The following is a 20,182-nucleotide window of genomic DNA, read 5'->3' as shown; positions in this document are numbered from 1 at the left end:
ATGCTCCGAGTTCCCTTCTCGTTCTTTCCAGCCCTCCGGTTCTCCTTCCCCTCACCCTCCCCTCACCCTCCCCTCCCCTCCCCACCCGGCTCTCCTGGACTCCCTCTAGAAAGGGATTCTTGACATAAAATGTCCTTAATTATTTTCCCCCCTCTCCTGGCTCTGTCTCCAGGACTCCAGGCGAGAGTGGAGGAGCAGCAGGCCTGAGCTTGTTTTAGGATGACAAAAGATTCACCCTGGCCACCGGGCCCTGGGGAGTCTGGGAAGGAAGTTGTCAAGAGGCTCTCCTCACCTGCTCAGCAGTAGCCTGACTGTGTGTTGTGGCAGTGCGAGGAGGAGAAGGAGGAGGCGCAGACAGGGACTGCTGCTCTCTGTGTGTGGGCTGTGCCAGCTTAGCACAAAATCGTTTGATTTGGTCGCGCGGTGGCTGCGGATAGATCGCTGTAATACAGGGCGGTGTTGGCCCTTTTACAGGAGCCAATGCGACTCCTATAATGATAATAAATAATACAGAAGAGAATAAGCTCTGCAGAGTCAGTAGGAGCCTTAACTCACTTAACCGTCTGAATATGGGGCAAGAAAACCAAGTGAACTCGCGGAGCGGATGTGTGAAACGCAAACGCGCGCGTGAAACAACCAGGAACATTGGAAAATTAACATTTTCGGTTAGCAGTCTGATTATTCGATTTAACACCGCATTCCATCATTCACCAGTCCATTAAAATCACCTCCCTAATACAGTACAACACGCTGTGGTGTGTGTGTGCGCGTCAAAAAGTTGCGTGTTAATCGTCTCACAAGCCCATCTCAGAAAAGCAACATGGAACGTTTATCAGATTCAGCAGCAGCAGCAGCAGCAGCAGCATCACCGGCGCTGATGCTGGAAGAGGCGGCAGCAGCAGCAGCATTTTCGGGGCAGGGTAATAAGGAAAAAGACATGAAAGTGGAAAATAAATTTGAGGCCGTGCGTACCACTACACGACCAATCACAGTCCTGCTATGCGATCATGTTTGGATCAGGTTTATTTAAATCAGAGGTGGCCGGACATGTCACGCTGTGACGCCGCAGAGTTAGAGGGGTGCAGCGGTCAGGAAAACTTCAGGGAGGGGGAGAAAAGTGTTAGTGCGGCTCGCACAGAGGACAGACAGAGAGGAACAGAGAGAAATAAAGAAAGGGAGCGAGACGGAGAGAGAGAGAGTGGCATCTTAAACTGGGACAAAGACAAAACGAACAGTGTTGATTCCTCTCCCCTGGGCTTCCTCACTCTCCACCACGTCCCTGCGCTGCCATTGCAAATGCTCCCAGGCATCAAACAGAAAGTTTATCACGGTTAAATTAACAAGTGTCATCTCCATATTCGCTCATTGTGCTAAATGCTTTTATGTTTATGTAAAGCCCCTTTCTGAAATTAATATTTCATGTTTATGTGCATTTTCACTCTTTTTTCCCTCCATCCTCGCGAATCTTTTTTTTTTGGGGGGGGGGGGGGGGGGGGGGGGGGGGGAATCAAAGCGAACACAGTGTCAGTCTTTGAGGGGGAGGCATACCCCAAAGACTGACAGAAAAGACGGGATAGCGGAGTTTACTGTGCACACAGCAGAGTTCTGCACGGCGGCTTTGAACGGGTGAGAGCAGCGGCAAAGACTTTTTAATGAGGTGGGGACACAATCACTTGTGTGTTGCTTCCCAGGGTTAAAAAAAAAAATGGGTGATAAAGCAATAAGTTCAAGGTTTATTCATGAAAAGGATTAAGCACGAGCTAAAACATCCCTCTTTAGTCACATGCGGTGATTAATTAAATCGTCACATACAACAAATCAAATACAGTCGCGGCGCACGAGAGCGAATATCACTTCTCCTAATAGAAATCAAAGCGCACGCCTCCTTCGCGTACCCGACACAAAAAATAAATGTATATTTAGTAATTGGATTTTGAATGTGGCGCCTACGCCACAATCATCAGGTATGCCTCCACGGTAATGGTTCTGTCAGACTAATTAACTTCTACAGTTTGAGTGAAGCTAACGAGATGCGTACAAGCATCACAGGAAGGCCAGGCTCTACAGGTGATAACCCTATTTGGCAGTGACATTTTTTAGTGTAAAGTCACAGCGGCGGTGATGAGATCAAAGGCAGAGAGTCCCCCATTGGGTCCAATTAGAACTATAGCATTGTACAGGGAAAGGGTGGCAGGAGGAGAGAGGAGAGGAGGTGGTTGGTGGAGAAGGGAAAAAAAAAAAAACTGTTGAGTTATGATATTCATAATCTATGCAGAGAGGCCTTTCCAGTACAGGTCTTCTCCCCATAGCTGTGATCTTTTCAATTTACATCAAGGGAAGATGGTTGGGGATGAAAGCAGGGCATCCGAGGCGCACAGCCCACAGAGGGCAGACATGGGGCCTCATTAAGGCCCGGCCCAGCCAGCCCCAAACAGGGTTTGAAGTGCGTCACATAAAGAGCACGGGGTCAAAGGTCAGACATAGAACAGATCTCCATTTAACTCTCCAGCTGGAGATGGTAATTAGCAGGTGCAACGATGATCCCTGCCTGACTGTAAGGGATGATACCGCTGCAGGTGACACCAGGCATCTGTGTGAACGTGTGTGTCTGCCTGTGTGTGTGTGTGTGTGTGTGTGTGTGTGCGCGCGCCTCGACGCACAGATGCACGCAAACATGCTTCAAGGACTCGCATCGCAATCCCGTGCATACATGTACAACACAGCGCAGGTACCGCTGGGTATGCGGCGCAGTTACACCTACACAGGCTTTTGGAGAATTTCAAAAGGAAGAGGAAATTGCGACGTGAGGCTGCTGCAGCTGTGTTCTATAACTCATTAAAGGATTGTAGTTTTAGCGCTTTACGTCGCGCAGGACGACAAGCCAAGTTTCCAGATTACACGGTCGGATCAATAAACACGTGAAACCGCATTACATGTCAATTTTTTAGCTGAAAGCGGGAAAAGGAGAAAATGCAGGACTGCGGCCGACAGTATTGAACACTGAGCACATTACGTTAAAAAGAGACAGTCAATAAAAGAAGAAAGCTGCACACACAAACCCTGGATATATATTTAGAATTTCACTCAAAATTTTCACTACAGAATAAAATAAATAAATAAAAAAAAAAACCCTCTCCCAAATAATGACCCTGACACTTGTCTGTTGTTAAAAAAAATGAATAAAAAGTTGGGTTTTCTTCTCACAAAAAAAGAATGTTTTGTTTAAGATTCTGTCCAGGGAAAGAAAGCCATGGGGACGCAATTAAAGAACTACAAAGAAAAAAATAGTTATGAAAATCTCCCACTTTCTTTTGATGTGCTGCAGTCTGAGCTGTACACACACACGCACACACACACACACACACACACACAAACACACACACACACACAAATCTGAACAAAGACGCACCGAGAGCAGACTCTCACAAATGAACAGGCGCGCACGTACACAAAGGCCATGTAACTCACTGAATCGCTGAGATTCATTCACCCGTTCAATTAAAAATAAATATTAGATATCTTGCGATTATATTTTAAACGGAGCGCTATTGTCTAAATGTGAAATTGCGCTATAATGGGGGATTATTGCTTAAGTCGACGGGGTGGAGCCAAATGCAGCCACATATAACCAACTTAGGTAATATCGCTGGGGTGAGTGCGATTGCAAAAATAACTTCGCATTAAATTGGGATAAAGCTGCAAAAATTAGGAAAAGCTACAAAAACTGTTAAGTGCATTACTGTTAATCGTGGTTCGTTGTTAAGTAAATGCAATCAATGGATTAGTCAGGCAAAATGAAAAAGAGTGAGAAAGCAAAAGGGAGGAAGAACTGTGTGTGTGTGTGTGTGTGTTTTAATAGGGCTATCTTATTGCCATGAGATTCTCCCCGGTGTGGGGTTACTTTGTCAAGCTGACCTCTTATAGCAGCAGAGCGGCTGAGTTTTGCATACATAATTAACTACAGCTAAATGTCATCTCTCACTTCAATAACTAACGCAGTGGGTGATGCTGCTCTCCCTTTTTGACTCCTAATCCAGAGTGAACTGCCGGCAGAACGGCTGTGTGAAAATGAAGTGCAGCTTTTTAAAACTCCGCGTGAGTAAACGAAGGGCTGCTAACGCCGCGCGCGCACAGTTCAGCGCCGTTTAAAACCATCCCAACCTGTAAAATAACGCTTTAAAAGAGCGGAATCCGACGGTCGCAGCCGGCGAAACGCAGACAATAACAACAAAAACCCGAACCGTTTGCTCGGCGCTTATTACACGGTGCACACGCCATGACGGTTTCTAGTAAAGTACAGTATGTAACTAAGGTGGAGCAACTACATTCCCGGCGCTGAGCTACCACCACGCAGTTAGTAGAGCATGCGAAGGGCTTTACTGTAGGTGGCTCCGCTGCGCTGGGAAGACATCAGTTAAACGTACATGGCTTTATTTAGACTGAAACTGGGGGGACTCTGGTGGACGGAGCGGAAACCCGTGAGTAGCAAAAGTTTACTCGTGAACTAGATCTGAATGTCACTGATGAACATTCCTGGCCGACAAATGTGTAGGCGTCTCTGCGTGTGTGTGTGTGAGTGTGTGTGAGTGCGTGTGATTGCTGCCTGCTGTCGGCTGTACCCCCGCTGTAAATGATGATGTAGATGTTGTTTTCTGGAAACTGAACACCAAATTAAAGCTGCGATGTTTGATTAAGTGTGCCAGGTGATCTCAGGAGAGGCGCGCAGACACAACCTCAACCCCCTCATTCATTTGTAAACCTCCAAATGCCGGGCTTGAAATACAGGAAGTAGGAGTGTACGCCGTAAATTCCCCCCTTGATTGGGAATACAAATGATCAAATGCACGGAGGCTAGGAACGTATGGGTACACGGTGTCAGCAAAGCAGCGAGAGGCAGAGAGGAGGAGAATAGAAGGAATTAGGCTGGGATGTGAGAGGGAGCGTCTGAAAATAAAGATGTAAGCTGCATTGTAGCGCCTCACCTTGAGTACGTGGCACAGAAAGAATAATACATGAAAAAAAAAAAAAATCCTTCCGTCATCGGTTCGAGATCAATTGCGGGGATCAAATAGAAATCTGATTCAGTCACACACTGTTTGTTTTCAGAATTAACAGACTCCTAATTTGCTATTCTTGGATACTTTTAATGACTAGCGAGGTAAACAGCTCCACCAACCAAAACCCAATTATAACTTTATCAGCACTATCTCAGCGTGGAAGGAGAACTGTGGATCTCGGAAAAAGAAACAACAATACCTTGATCTTCTCGGGGAAAAACGACAGTTGTTTTTATTGCGTGTTTCTTTTTCCGCGCGCTTGTCAACACATTTGATTTTATAGGCACGAGCGCGGCGTCTCCCAGATTAACAGTAATGTATAAAACTACCGAAAGTTTCGGTTATGAATTATGCAAAATCCTGATAAAACACACAATGGCAAATTGCTCTTTTTTTTTTCTTCCAATAATATCACACTGTTTATTTAAAATAACACAAACTAAAATAAAGCCAGAAAACTATGATCTACATAGTATATAAATATACAGATCTATTTCAATCAAATAATTATTATCCATCCTATAAATAAAAATGTTAAGTAAGAAAAAAATTAAAAAAAGATTGATGTGCTTAATTTGTTTTCCGTGTCAGTAGGTGCCCGGCGTATTTAAAAACGACAAATTCCGAACACAATTAACGCCGGACCTCCGATTCATGTGACATTTCCAATTTAAAAAACGTCAGGAGTCACTCCGCAAAGATCACGGCATCCTTTTTTGACCCTTTCCCCCAATTACTCTCCGGCGTTTCGGAGCTTTCCTTCCTTCGGCCAAACGGAACCGCTACTGGCGTGGTAGCGTTTTGTAATAGTCAATAAATCTAAAATATTATGTGTGAAATTGCGGGGAAGAGACCGTCGCGGGGCGGGCACTGGCTGGGCCCGGGCGGAGGGGTCCCGTCTGAAAGAGGGCGACTAATTCGGGACAACTGTGAACTCTGAACCCGCTAAAAGGAACGGCCAGTGGTCAGCCCCAGCCACGTAATAGAGTCCACATGTGCTCACAGCCTGCGCTGGCCGTAATTAGATGGATCTCTAAAGGTTTGCTTAAATCAACATCAGAGCGCTTTGTTTTCCCTCTTAGTTACACTTGAAATACACACAAAAATTGCCCGTGGCCTTTACCTTTGAATCCATTTCATGCTTTATATATTCATACAAAGTGATGCTGGGCTTTTAAAGCGAGAATAATCATTACTTCATAGGTCTCAGGGCTTCGGTTTCACACTGAATAAAGCTTGAGTGTTAAGTAGCCGGCGTTACAGCGAGAATTAGAGGGAAAGCAAGAGCGGTTTTAATAGCTCCGAAACGACGCACGGCGGCTCAGCCCAGGCAGAGGAAACGCTCAGCGTTAATCAAGATTTCAGGCCTCACTTCGACGAACTGCACAATGCCTCAAACATCTCCTCGTGTGTAAACACAAACATCAAATGGCATGTGGCATGTCCTCATCACTAACAAGCCAACTAACAAGAGACCTGGAATTCCACTCAATTAGTACCTGCTCGCTTTGCTATTAATCTACTAGCCTCTGTGAAAAGATAAGAAGAGACTGGCAGGAATAAAAAAAAAAAAAAAAATATGAATAGGAGTGAAACAACAACAACAATTTGTTAGAATAAATATATTAATGCCAGCAGCGCTTCCGTTTCAGGTGGTGTAATTTGACATGATATGCGGGCTATGTACTGTCATTAGTCAGGAAAAATGGTGAGTGGGGGATCAAAGCGAAAAAGGCTCTGAGGCTGCCACTTAATTTATCACACGGCAAAGACAAAGGCTTTTCTCTCGGCTTCTGTCGCTTTTTCAAAAGCCCTGACTCTTTTTTTTTATGACAAACTCGGTTTGCAATTTAATTTAGGGCTTCAGTCCCTCGGTGCCGAAAAAGAAAAAGCAGGCAGGAAGTGAGGAGAAGGTAGCGTAGCCAGACAGGCAAAGAGGCACGAGAGGCAAACAGCGGGTGCAAGAAAAACGTCCAGGCTGCAGGGAAGTGCTGCGAGAGAGAGAGAGAGAGACAAGAAGGCAGACAGGTGCCATGAAACTCGAGCAGTCAGGCAAGCAATAAGGCAGGAAGGCAGGCAGGAAGGCGGGCGGGCAAACAGGCTAGAAAGTCGTCAGAAAATGGTGTAAAGTGTGAGGGAGATTGTGCAATTTCACATGGCAAAGAGGCATTTATGCAACTAGCAGTCATAATAGGCTGAGCAGACCTGAACCGGGAGAACCAGAGGAGTGTGGGAGTGCGAGCGGGTCTGGAGTCTGCTCGGGCAGGGGGGATTGAATTATGTGCTGCCGGTGGGGCAGGAGTCCGGTAGGCGGTGGAACCTGAGCGTGTGCTGTTAGCGGCGTGGGTAATAGTGCGTCCACAGCCTCAGCGGGGCCTCCGCCGCCTCACAGAGGAGCTTTAATACACACACCGTGAAGAATAGCTAAACAAACAGGTTCCCGCTCCGACAGAGACGGGGAAGACGAGCGCGTGCGTCGTTCCCCGTGTTTGCAGGAGTGTGTGTGTGTGTGTGTGTGCGTAAATGTGCGAGTGACCCCGCCGCCATGGTGACGCTTCCTGTAGCACTGACCGGCGTCAGCGCTCCATTAATTAAAGAGACGATGCGCTGGCAGGTGGCTTCACTGCCCACACTGGTAATTGGCCCCTTTCTTCCCACTCTCTCCCCCTACAAAATCACCCATCTCTGCCTTTTCTTTCGCTTTCCCCTGCCTCGTTCCCTCCTCCCATCTTTCGGGTTCTCAGAAACGTGCCAGTGGGCAGGCAGAGACGCAAGACTTTGTGAAATAATGATTAGAATGGATGAAGATGAAGGGAAGGGAGTTTCACATTTTCCCACAAGCCTCTGATGGTCGGGAATGCTGTTTGCCTTCAAGCGTCATCCGCCGCGACGGGAGTTTACTTTAGACAGCCACAATCTGAGCAGCCAGTGCTGCAGTCATTAATGATGTGGGGAGGGGACAGAGCTACACTTTGACAAGTTTCTGGATGTGAATTTTATTTATTTATTTATTTATTTGTGTGTGTGTGTGTGTGTGCGCGCGCATGTGGGCAGAAGTGCGAGAGCGAGTGAACACTGGAGGACAAGGGAGCGTGTGTTTGTGCATTTGAGAGGGAAAATTAACTCCCTTTGTGTGCAGACATGTGTAATGAGAGAATAAAGGCTGAGAAGAAGCTCTGAAAGGTCTGTGTGTGCGCGTGTGTGTGCGCGCGTGCGTGCGTTTGTGTGTCTCACCACGTCACTGGGAAGGTTGTGCAGGTCATCAAAGGGACTCTCCAGGGTGTTTGTGTCCACGTTGAGAATGACCACGTCCTCCAGCGATCGACTGCGAACCCTCTGACAGGGGGGAAATGCACAGGGTCGTCAGGTACACACACACACACACACACACACAGTCACAGAAACACAATCTGATCAAATGCTATACAATACTGAATAACTATAAGCAACGCTGCAACATATCAGACAGAATGCACTGGTTTAAAAACTGTTTTTTTAATAATAGATTTGATGATTTTTAGCATTTTATTTTATATTCTGTGTGTTAAAAACATATGAATAAAATAAAGAGCACAATTTGGTTAACTATTAAATCAATTTAAGATTTTTAAATCCCCACGTTGGCCCAGGTGTGTTTTCCCAGGAGGCGCATGAGGAAACACAGCAGCCACATATAAAGCCGCGCTGTTATCACACTTCACGATTACGGATGAAAAATGGCGCGCGGGCAAAAAAAATATTAGAACATCTTTACTGTAACACACACAGACACGCGCTCGCGGAATGAAGAATGGCAGCGAGAGGGAACATTTGGACCGCGCAAACATTTTCCACAGAACCCAAACCTCATGCATCAACAACAACACGGCGACGCTGCGCTGTGCTCCGCGCATCCTGATGGCGACAAATTCAACAATTATTTCAGTGTGGTGCAGGATGCAGGCAGGTGTGTGTGTGTGTGTGTGTGTGTGTGTGTGTGTGTGCGTGTGTGTGATGGGAGGGGGGGGGGGGTGCAGGCATGGTGTGTGAATTTCTAGTTTGTCACTTTTGTGACAGCCTGTGCAGTGGAGGCTCACATGCTGATCTGGACTAATTATGTAGTGGCGGAAAGAAGGTCTGTCACGGATGCAGAGTGTGATAAATACTGCCACTGCCGCAACTGTCAGACAAATATCACACACACCCGCACGCGCACGCACGCACGCACACACTGCATTTCGACATATGCCTCCGCACAATTAAACGCGCTCGCGCAAACACTCGCGTGCTAACACTTGCGCACGAGCGCAAATGTGCGCGTTCTTGAGACATGCATTCGCACACGACAGCGGCGCCGGTGATGGCTTGCCCCCCAACCAACACCGCAAGGTTTAACAATGAAGGAGAAAAGCTCTTTGTTTGCAGATGCTTTTCTGCTTTCCTCTCTCTGTCCTTTGTATTTCTGGGTGAGAATGCACAGAAGAAATAGAGGCAGTCAAAGTGGGGAGGAAAAAAAATAAAAAATCTTCTCTTGGAGGTGTAAAAAAATAAATAAATAAATAAATTACAGGTTTTTCTATTTTTAATTAAGAGAACAATCCGCCAAACCAGGTGCAGCATTAGCCCGTTATTTATACAGGGAGAGAAAATAGGAGCTGTCAATCTGCAACACATCACAGCATCATCCCTCGATGCAAAGTGCGTAATGTAAATGTGTTTGCATCACATTACGTGGAAAATCAACAGACAAAGACCCTGAAATTCATTACACATATGTGACAAACATCAACATTTAACTTTCGCATCCACTTTGCACGTACACCCGTCAATTTATAGCAACGTATTGAATTATATGCAGAGGGAGTATTTTTATTCATAACATACCTCCAGCAGACTGAGATGAACTCCCACAAAGTATGGCATGGGGGCACTGTGGATGGACAGAGCAAAGCAGAGTGTGAGCAAATCACACACACACATATATATATATTTACAGAAATAAATATTTATTGAATATCCACCTTTTAAGTTTTAAGCACTGTATGCAAATCATTGCTTCATCAGTGTGAGAATTAGTTTCTTTTCTATTTGTTATATAATTGTGAATTGTTAAGAATTAATAGAAATGAAAACTTTGATACGATTAAAGTTATTATAAACTAAATTCATCGACAGATTACTGAAAAATAACAAAATCACTAAACCTGAAAATTACATAAGATAATACTGTCATGATAAAATAAGAAATTAAATCGTACAAAAGCTACTGTGCAACAAATGTGCGCTGAATTATTTATATTTACGCAGACATAGAAACGTGCGTTTGTTTAGAGCCCGAGGACCTCGACTCTGAAAATGGGAGCGTTGGATTACGTGATATTGAGTTGTTTTCAATAAAATATGATTAAAATTAAAATATATTATTTTGTTGAAGGATTTTTTTTTTATTTTATTTTTTTTCCTTCACTCCACAGTGGGTCCAGAAAGAATTCAAAGACTCGGTTCACTTTGTAGAAAGTTAAAGGGCAGACGTTTGGTTTACAAACTGAAAAAATATGTTTTTGCAGGGTTATTATCATGTCATCCTTATTTTTTATGATATTTATCTTCATTCTAAAAGTGAGTGGCATGGAAAAGCTGAATCATAAGAGCGTTTCCCATCCAGCAGATGAATAAAATCAACAAACACAGTCAAATAATAGAAACCATATTTTATGATGAGGTTTACAGAGGCAGTAATAATCGGAGTTTTGGGTCAGTGTGTTCCAGGCCAGAATGATTCAGAAGCCACAGACTTGTAATCAACTTAAAGCAAGAGAAAAACAAACAGCAGGCCTGTAGCCCTGCACTGTAGATCCTCTGTTTTATTACTTTCATCAACATTTACGCACATACAGGCGCGTACAGTATACACGTCAGCGTGCTCGGAGATATAGACGCACCCAATCTAATTTAGTTACCTAACTGGTGCATGGAGGACACCCCAGTGATTGAATAAGATAATGATGAGTCTTTGCAGAGTGTTGAAAATCACATTTCCACTGTCAGTGATGAATAGTCTCTTAAAGCCGACATGTCCCTCATGGTAAAGCCCTGTACTGTACGAGCTGTGTGCACTGATTCAACAAAAAAAAATCTTTTTACATAAGCTGACCGGCCCCGCTTTGCATTTCTTTTTACATGTACAGATCTGAGGATGACCCGAACGCATGTAGATTTGTAGATGAGGTGTTACTCCTGCTCTCCGTTCAGTTTCAATCAAGTCCATTCAGATTTGTTGGATTTGCGTTGGATGGGTGGTAATGAACCCCTGAGAGAGCGGGAGAGGATGAGAGCGCGGCGCTGGCGCTGGCATGAAATATGGAGCAAGGTGATCCGGGCTGTTCATTACGTCGCCACACGAGAGAGGGGCGAGGGGGCCGCACCGCGAGACGACTTCGCGGGAACGCGAAGAACGGGAGGGGAGAACACGTGAGGCTGCGTTTTTTTTTTTTTTTTTTGGGTGGCGGCGCTGACGCGACTACGGACAGTCACGGCGGCGTTGAGGTGGTCGGCCTTACCAGCAGTAGTCCAGGAGATGCGGGGGCAGCACGGGGATGAAGATGTGCTGCCAGTACATGGGAAAGAGCAAAGCAGCCGCACCGTGGACACATGCGGTTAACTGCAGAGACAAACAGAAAGAGATGTAAACTTCGCACAACTTTTATGGACAAAATTAAAACCAAGACCTCACAATGCTTCTGGTTTATCTAACTGCATGGTCAAGAACTCTGTGACCCCCTAGGGGATCTGCAGAGGTACTGCACAGGGGTTGCAAAATCTTTGATTGATTAGACATTTTTTGTACTTTTTTTTAAATTTTCCCCAACAAATTTAAATTTCTTTAAAGACACATTAACACGAATCAGTTTTTTTAAAGAGGTAAATGGAGGCACCCTACTGTTGCACCTGCTCGAAATAAAAAAATTAATATTTGAACCTGTGTGTTATCTGAATAACTTAATACTGAATGCAAAATAATAATAATTCTGTATATTTAGCACTGGGCTGAGTTTATTATAGAACACATACTGTAGGCAGTGGGTCCCTATGTGGCCTGAAAAACGTTGAAGACCCCTGAACTCGGGTTCATCCCGTTAATATTCTACTCTGGTGATGTTTTGTGATGAACTCTATGCTTGATTTCATCCGGTTATCATTGACAAACCAGCGGTTCACTTTCATCCCCCCCGCTCGCTCGCAAATAACAGCTTTCGAGAAAGAACATTTCACACCAACACGTCGAGCGCAGTCGTGATGAACACATGACCTGCGAGCTATTGTTAGAGGAAGAGAGGAACAGACTGAAAGCCGAGGATCAACCAGCTGACAGGAGCCTGTCTTTAATGACAGATGCAACAGAACAGAGAGAGATTGATGTGAGAAGAAAACTGCTTAACCTAAAGAAAGACAACACCTGCTTTACACACAGAGAACATGCATTCGTTGCGGCGGGTCACGCCGGCGGCGCTGCATCGCCACTATCGCACGCGAAGACATTTTATTATAAAAGTACAGATTCTGACCTTTTCCGAACGCAAACTCTGAGCTTATAATTAACTTATTTTTAAATAAACATCAGTGAGCCGGGCTGCGACCCGCACAGAAGCAACAAAAGAAGACTGAAACAGCCCTGACGGTAGCCATAAAAATCGAAATTACGCCAACCACTGCGACTGAGGAAATGAAGAAGGGGGGAAAAATATGGAATAATTAACCTCATTTTTAACAAATAATGAGAAGCGATCACGTGAAGATGACATTGCTTTTCAAAGAAGCTTTTTACATTGTCAAACCAACATTACACAGAGAATTAAAGTCAGTCTCCCATTGTCTTAAAGCCAGCACACACCCCCCCTCAACCCCCTTGACATCCCATCTCATGAAAACCCAGCTGTAGTAATGACCTGCAGCACGCACACACACACAGACGCGGCAGGAGAAAGAGGCGTTAGCTCATCCCCCAGATTAAAATAACATGATTAAATATGGAAAGAGAACAGAGGTCTGAGGGGCTCCTGCGGGACTTCATTAGGGCAAATTGCCAAAGAATGAAACATGAGTTAGCCAAGAGAGACTGCGGGCTAGGCCAATACCGCCGGGACCCCGGAGCAGCAGCCGCTGTTATACTGCTGCAGCTTCACAGTCGATGTGTGAAGCGGACACACACTATCATACACGCGCACAAACTACCAGGAGACCCCCTGCTCACTGACACACACAGTGTCACAATTGACCGGCCAAACGCGGGGAGAGCTTGAAACCCGCCACCGCCGCCGCCGCCGCCGCCGGAGAAACAGAGAAGGGAAGAAGGCCCCGCCCCTCTCCCCGAACCCACCCAAACATCCAAGCCTGGACATCTGAGGAGCTCACAGCAGAAAGTGTGCGCCCGTGCGCCTCCCTCCTTGCATGTTTGTTTTAACTGCATTCATTTTTCACATCAGCCAGTGAAAAAGCAATGATCTTTTTTTCTTTCTTTTTTTTTTATCGTCTCTCTCTCTCTCATACGCGCAGTCCCACAATAGTTAGGACTTAATCAACATTTAATTGGTGTCTTGCTCTGTGCATCTGCATATGCATATATCCGCTGCCTTCAAATAAAACACAACGTTGCCACGCTCCTGTCAGGATTAATTCCCTGGCAAACAGTTTGTTGTTTTTGTTCTTTTTGTTGTTAATTCTGAAAATAAATCAATGCTATGAATATTAATGAGCGAAAGTGAAGCACTTGGTGGAAAAGCGACTATCGGAACCATCACGCCCTTTTTTTTTCCGAGGCGCTGATGGCGCCGTTAAACCGCGATGAGGAGAGGTCACCGGTCTGATCGCGGTTACACATACACACGTGTGCGCCGTGTCGCGCGCGCACTTAGCGCAGCGCCAACAGGCTAGCGCAGCCCCTCCTCTGGGAGCGCGAGACAAGCCCCAGCCATTCGCTGGTACCAGGAGGTAATGGCACAGAACACCCCGCTAACCAACTCCAATTATCTCCACCAGGCCTCAAGGTGAGCCCCCCAACTGGCATGATTTACTCCCAGGTTGAAAGAGAAAAACAGGAGTCTCCGCTTCTCTTCTTCTGAGGCCCCGGTGCCTTGGATTGGGGGAGTTGGCCGGGGAAGGGAGTCTGAAACCGAGATAGTGATTTATAAAGCAAATCTAGATTTCACTTTTCTTTTTATTTGCTATCTCCAAAGCCATGGAGGTGGCAGAGCGCCTCAGATAAAGTAAGTTGAAGGGAACTCCAGGGGAATAGTTCACATATTTGCTTCTGTAATTCAACTTAATACAAATCCCCGTGTCCTTGTCCAGGTTTTTAGAACAAACGAGGCAAAAAAAAAAGTAAAAGGAAGATAAATTGGAGGGGGGGAAAAAACTAAGAAATCATACCCCTCTTTTTTTTTTTCTTCATTTAGAGGGTTGGGGGCTTCACATGAGAGTGGGTCATGAGAGGCTAAGGCTGATAAAATATTTGCCAGGCTGATAAATAATAGATGAGTGGAGCCAAATGGCTTACACGCTCCACAAAAGACCTGGGTGCTTAATATTCCATTCAATGGAGAATCACAGATACAGTCCCCAAGAACAAATACAGGATTAGGTGCTGGGTCCAGTCCTCGGGGACCAGGGCTCTGCCTGGTAATGAGGGGCTGCCTGCCTCTTACACTGTGTGTGTGTGTGTGTGTACGTGTGTGCGGGTGTGTGTGTGTGTGTGTGTGTGTTGCCCCTTCCTCAGAGAGAAGCCAACCGATTATACAGCGACAGCCTGCTTCAAAACGCAGTCAAGGTCTTTGGTTCTGCCCTGAGAGCTTTTTAGCGTGCTGCAGCCGAGAAAGAGAGTGTCCACACTAACACTGGTTTCCCAGACTCATTCAATGAGACTAAAGGAAGGACGGAGAGACATAAAGAGACGGAGGGGAGGAGGAGGAGGAGGAGGGGGAAGTTGGAGAGGGAAGAAAGAAGTGAAGAAATAAATAAATAAATAAATTACGCTGCAACTTTGAAGAAGGTTGCAATAATCCCGAGCTAAGAGGTTACACACCAGCTCTGTCAATAATACAGTATGATCATCAGCTGTGTGCTATTTTATACCACATGCTAACAGTATAAACCATGCACTAACTATTAAATACCTTAGAATAGTGTTTCCTTACAGTATAGATATTAAATCAGTGGAAAAACATACAATATGTGCAACTAAAGTCAATCAAACTGCTGTTTTTTTCTACTGTTTTACACAATCCACAATCTCTTTTTCCTAATATAGGAAAATTATTATTTCTTTGACTACTTTGCAGTGCACACAAATGTATTGTATTTAAAGCATGCTTATAATAAGTGTGTAAGGTGCATACAGGTAATATAAATGTTTATCCTACAGCAAATTAGCTGGAAAGAAGAAAAGACCACAACTAGATCTGTGCCATTAAGTGCAGTTTGTGTAGCAACGTGTGAGCAGCGACCTGAACCGTCAAACTCCATATTCACACATCGTCATCATCATCGCAATCACCCGGACAGCAACGTGAACCTTCAACAGTGATGCTTCCTTCCAGAGCTGGACCCCAAAGAGACCTCAACGCTGACACTCCGAGGGTTTCCACCCACACCTGAGCGAGCGCACACAGGAAACGGAGAAACGCCTACTACACAAGACTTTACACATCACTTTACGCTTTGCAGTATAAAAGAAAACACTATGTGCTTTCATATGTACTGTATTCTTTTGTTGACGTTGAACATTTGTAAGAGATACTTTTGATACTTCGATCATTGGAGGTAAAGTAGGAACACAGTGGAAGGTAACTAAACTACTGAGTTGTGGCAACACAACAAACTTTGTGAAACCACAACACAGAATACGAGGCATTTATGATGAGGAGGACAGACGAGGAGAATTAAGATGTTTTCATTTTATAGCAGTTCTTAATAGTTAAATAATCGCTTCTTTTAATGATTTATTTAATTATTTTAGCGTTTGAAAACACATTTTCACATATTTTGTATGACTGTGTCCTGTTAGCTTTTTCTGTTGTTGTATTAGCTCAGCTATATAATAAATGATGTTGTTACCTCAATATACTTCCGAGTATAGAATAAATAAATAAATAACTGTGATGTCTTGTATTCTTTATGAAGCTATTATTGAAATACACTACTTTTTAAGTTTACCAGACACATTAGGGCGTATTTACACCAACTATCGGTATCAGATCGGTATCGCCGACACCAGCCTGAATTTTACTCAGTATCGGATCAGAATGGAAATCGGTGGTATCGAGCATCCTACCGTAAAAGTTGCTCTGGCTGCAGGAAACGTACCGTAATTCCTCTAATAAGCCGGGACCTTTATTCAATCAGCCGCCCAGAATAATCGGCCATTATTGGAGGCAGACTTGGAGGCAGACTTTGATTCTATTTCTAATTCCATTTGTTTCATACTAGTACATACTGTATCTTTGCTCAAAGTTTTCCATCCATTCACTGTGCTATTTCTTTCACTTTAACATGCAGTTTACACTTTACACGCAATAGCAACCGGGCAGGATTAATAAACACTTATGCACAGGTTGTCAGAACAGACGAGCGAATAAAAGACACCTTTGTATCAGGTTGAACTTGAAATAAACAGGGTCCGTTTATTGGGAAACTGATAAGGTTTTTAAACGGTACCGTACACACGTAATAATATTTATGACAACTTAAATGGGCATAACGTACCAGAGGGTAACCATCCCGGCGTCAACCCGGTGAACATCTTATACTTCGTGGGTAAATATTAAAGCGTTTTCTGCATATTTCAAAAGCTTCTTCTTTAAATTCACGTCAAGTTTCGTGTTTGCGCCACGCTGCTAAAGCTCTCCGTGTTTCGTTGAAAATCTGGGTTCACGTGGCACTTCAAATGTAGCTACTGACACCTGTGGCACCTGTGTGTTACTACATCTATAATTGACTGACAAGCGCACCAGGCCATTTTAATTAATTGAATATCGGCCACTGTTCGGAAAACTACGGTAGTTCAGTTTTTGATTTGAGAATCGATTTCAGAGCCACACATCACCACCTTAAACACTCATTTACCCAACTGTGTCCTTGCACACTCTCCAAACTCAACCTTCCTTTCCAAGTCTCACTTTAATCCCAAGCTTTCATTACCTATTCGGTTTCCTCTCCTCCTGCTGCTGCTGTCCCTCTGTCCATTACCACCTCTCCCTCCATTCCCCTGTTCATTTATTGCCGTGTTAGCCTTTCCCTCCTCATCTTCTCTGCACAGAAAGTCACCAATTACCCGCGCCCCGCACTTCCTTATGTTGACAAACGCCGGTGTCAGGCCCGGTGCGCCACAAACTGGGCGGGTAGGTGGCACGTGGAGAAGGAGAGGGCACGCAGGACTAATGCCAGGCCTCCCACTCCCGTACGCACAGCCGCCGCCGCCGCCGCCGCCTCTCACGGAAAAGACATAAGGCATGAGGCGCGAACACCTGCGAGCGCAGACGACACGCAAACAGATGCATGTAGAGAAGACAGAAACACCCGCTGCACCCACACGGTCACGGCGACAACGACGCGCACCTTAAGATGCGAGGCATGAGGGCAGGGATGAGTCTATCGGAGACAAGGAGGAGAAGGTGGTGGAGGAGGAGGAGGAGGAGGAGAGGAGGTGGAAGGAGGGGGGAGGATGTCCTGATGTTCTGCAGTTGCCCGACAACACAGAGACACATTAAGACTCCCAGGAAGAGGGAGGCAAAGTCAGAGAAAGCGAGGAGTGTAGTCGGAGAGAGTGAGAGACAGACGGACAGAAAATAATATGTCAGAAAGAAAGAATAACTAAGATAGAGAGAGAGGCAGAGAAGTCACGGAGCGGGAGGAGAGGAACAACAGAGGAAGAGGCTGGAAACAGAGAGACAGCTGGCACTCTAGGGCACGGTGGATGGATAGCTCCTTGTTAGCATAGGCCTGACAGCCTGATGAGAGGACTGCTGTCAGCCGGGCGCTGGGGCCGGGGCTGCGCGAGTTTGGGCGATAGGCAGGGGCAGAGGCTGGGCCTGAGAGCTGGGGGGCCTCGGCAGATGAAAGACACGGGGGGGGGGGGGGGGGCGCTGGTGATGGGGGTCGTCCCAACTGACTAGTTAGAGGAAGGGCCGATGCCGCCCTATTATACGGGCCTATGACAAGGCTGCACGCACGGCTGGCTCCCGCCCTTGCGCCACCGCCAAACCGGCCCTTTTAAAAAAAACAGCGGTACCATTCACCTCCGGTCACGAAACAGCAATAAGTCAACTGACGCATTGTTGTAAGATCATGATTTATTCCTTTGCTTTCGGGGCTGCTCGCGAGACGCGCCAGCCATGTACCGACAGACTGATACGCTGGGTTCACCGGGGGCTTTAACGCAGGCAGCACCTAGAGCAGGCAGAATAAATGCAGTGTGTGTGTGTGTGTGTGTGTGTGTGTGTGTGTGTGTGTGTGTGTGTGTGTGTGTGTGTGTGTGTGTGCATGCGTGTGTGTGTGTGCGTTTCTTTCCTCTTTCTATTCCCTGTTCTTCTCTGCTTGGCTGAAACGCCGGACAGGCGGAGGTGGTGAAAAGCAGCTGGATGGTACTAACGATGTTACTAACAATACCTTCTCTCATACATGTATCCGTGGGAAGCAGACTATAGAAAGATTACCTGTCCGTGCAGTGACTGCTAACACTCACCTTAACCAGCATTTTTGACAAACTCTGACGTAAATTATACATCTCCCCCCCCCCTTAAGACACCTGATCACGAGACAGCGGCGGGGATAATGAGTGTTTTCGGTTTAAGCGCGTACACACTTAGATCGCTGGCTTCGAGAATCACGGCAGCCATTTCCACTCGAACCAGGAGGTCAGTCTACCCAACAGCAAAAAAAAAAAAAAAAATAAGGCATCACAGGCGCCGTAATAACACGAGTCCCAGCGGAGACGTGAAAATACCTTTGTACTACAGCGCCTGACATATATCGCTGGCAACCCAAAAACACCTCTCCCCCGAGGAAGATGGATGGATAGATGAGTGGATGAGGTACTGAAGAGGATAAAAGGCTTCCAGAGGTAAAGGTCTGACGCGGAGGCTCTTAAAATATACTGACTGCATATATTTGCAATAAAAACAAGCCCGAAGATTTGTCTTTGAGCCGCGGGAAACTGTAAATCACAGACAAAAATCACTTCCACCCCCTGTTCCTGTTAAAAAAAAAAAAAAAAAAAAAAACACTCTCACCCTTGAGTCTGATAATTTACATCGTGTAGTGCTTATGTCACAGCACAGCGCGCCTGCCTAGACCCCGAGCAGAGGTGCTGCTGGTCTGAGGAGCCGAGGGGAGACAGGTGAAATCCTCTAAGGACGGGGTAATTTTAACAGCTCCTCCTGATTACAGCTCCTAGGGGAGACCTTGGGAGCCTCCAGCACCCAACACCACCATCACCATCACAGGCCCCTCCGGCTGTTAAGTGTTAGGCAGACTTGTAGATAGCCCGGTCAAAGAAAAAAAAACTAAATAAATAATATAATAATAATAAAAGGACTACTCCACAGATACAGATAGGACTTGGATGACATCACTTCCCTCTCCCCTCTCATCTGTCATAAACATTGGGCTCTGCCTCGTCAGCCTCGGAGATAACGGGGCGGAGGACGGGATGAGGAACAGAGGGAGGACGAGGGGGAGAACAGACAGGCACAAAAGTGACTTTAAATTATGTGTAAGAGTTACGGCCTGTAATAACGGGTAATTTAAGGCATTAATAAGCTGCCGTTTTAGAACAAACGCTCACATTTAATCCGGCTTTAGCGCGGATGTTACGGCTTGTCAGAGCTCGGCGATAGTGCTGTCTGACTGCAGGAATGGATGGGTGGGGGGTGGTGGGGGTGTGGGGGTGTGGGCAAGAGATCGCTTCAACTCTCCTCATTCAAGTAGCACAGCCGTGTCAGATAAATATCCTCGTAGCAGTATTTAGGGTTTGATATCCTGCTGGAATATTGATGAAGGGAATCATGTTTAATCTAAGAACCAGTCCCCACATTTAAGCTACACATTTTTGGAAAAACTTGAGTTTTCACACGAGACTGAAAATAGCTACAAAA

The 20,182-nt window shown here is 45.7% G+C and overlaps 1 protein-coding gene across 3 annotated transcripts in view; it reads right to left on the bottom strand.

Moving 5' to 3' along the window:
- The window catches only part of dennd1b (DENN/MADD domain containing 1B), a 113,635-nt gene that overhangs the window by 32,835 nt on the left and 60,618 nt on the right, over positions 1 to 20,182 (bottom strand). For all 3 annotated transcript variants that reach the window (XM_047586558.1, XM_047586559.1, XM_047586561.1), the window contains 3 exons: positions 11,597 to 11,697; positions 9,921 to 9,966; positions 8,292 to 8,393 (listed from right to left, as the gene is read on the bottom strand). In XM_047586558.1, coding sequence (XP_047442514.1) covers positions 8,292 to 8,393; positions 9,921 to 9,966; positions 11,597 to 11,697 — 249 coding nt within the window. The remainder of the gene's footprint in view (positions 1 to 8,291; positions 8,394 to 9,920; positions 9,967 to 11,596; positions 11,698 to 20,182) is intronic.

The sequence above is a fragment of the Mugil cephalus genome, chromosome 6, assembly GCF_022458985.1.
Source record: "Mugil cephalus isolate CIBA_MC_2020 chromosome 6, CIBA_Mcephalus_1.1, whole genome shotgun sequence".
Lineage (NCBI taxonomy): Eukaryota > Metazoa > Chordata > Actinopteri > Mugiliformes > Mugilidae > Mugil > Mugil cephalus.
The sequence above is the reverse complement of the archived record's forward strand: the minus strand, read 5'-3'. Positions and strand labels throughout refer to the sequence as shown.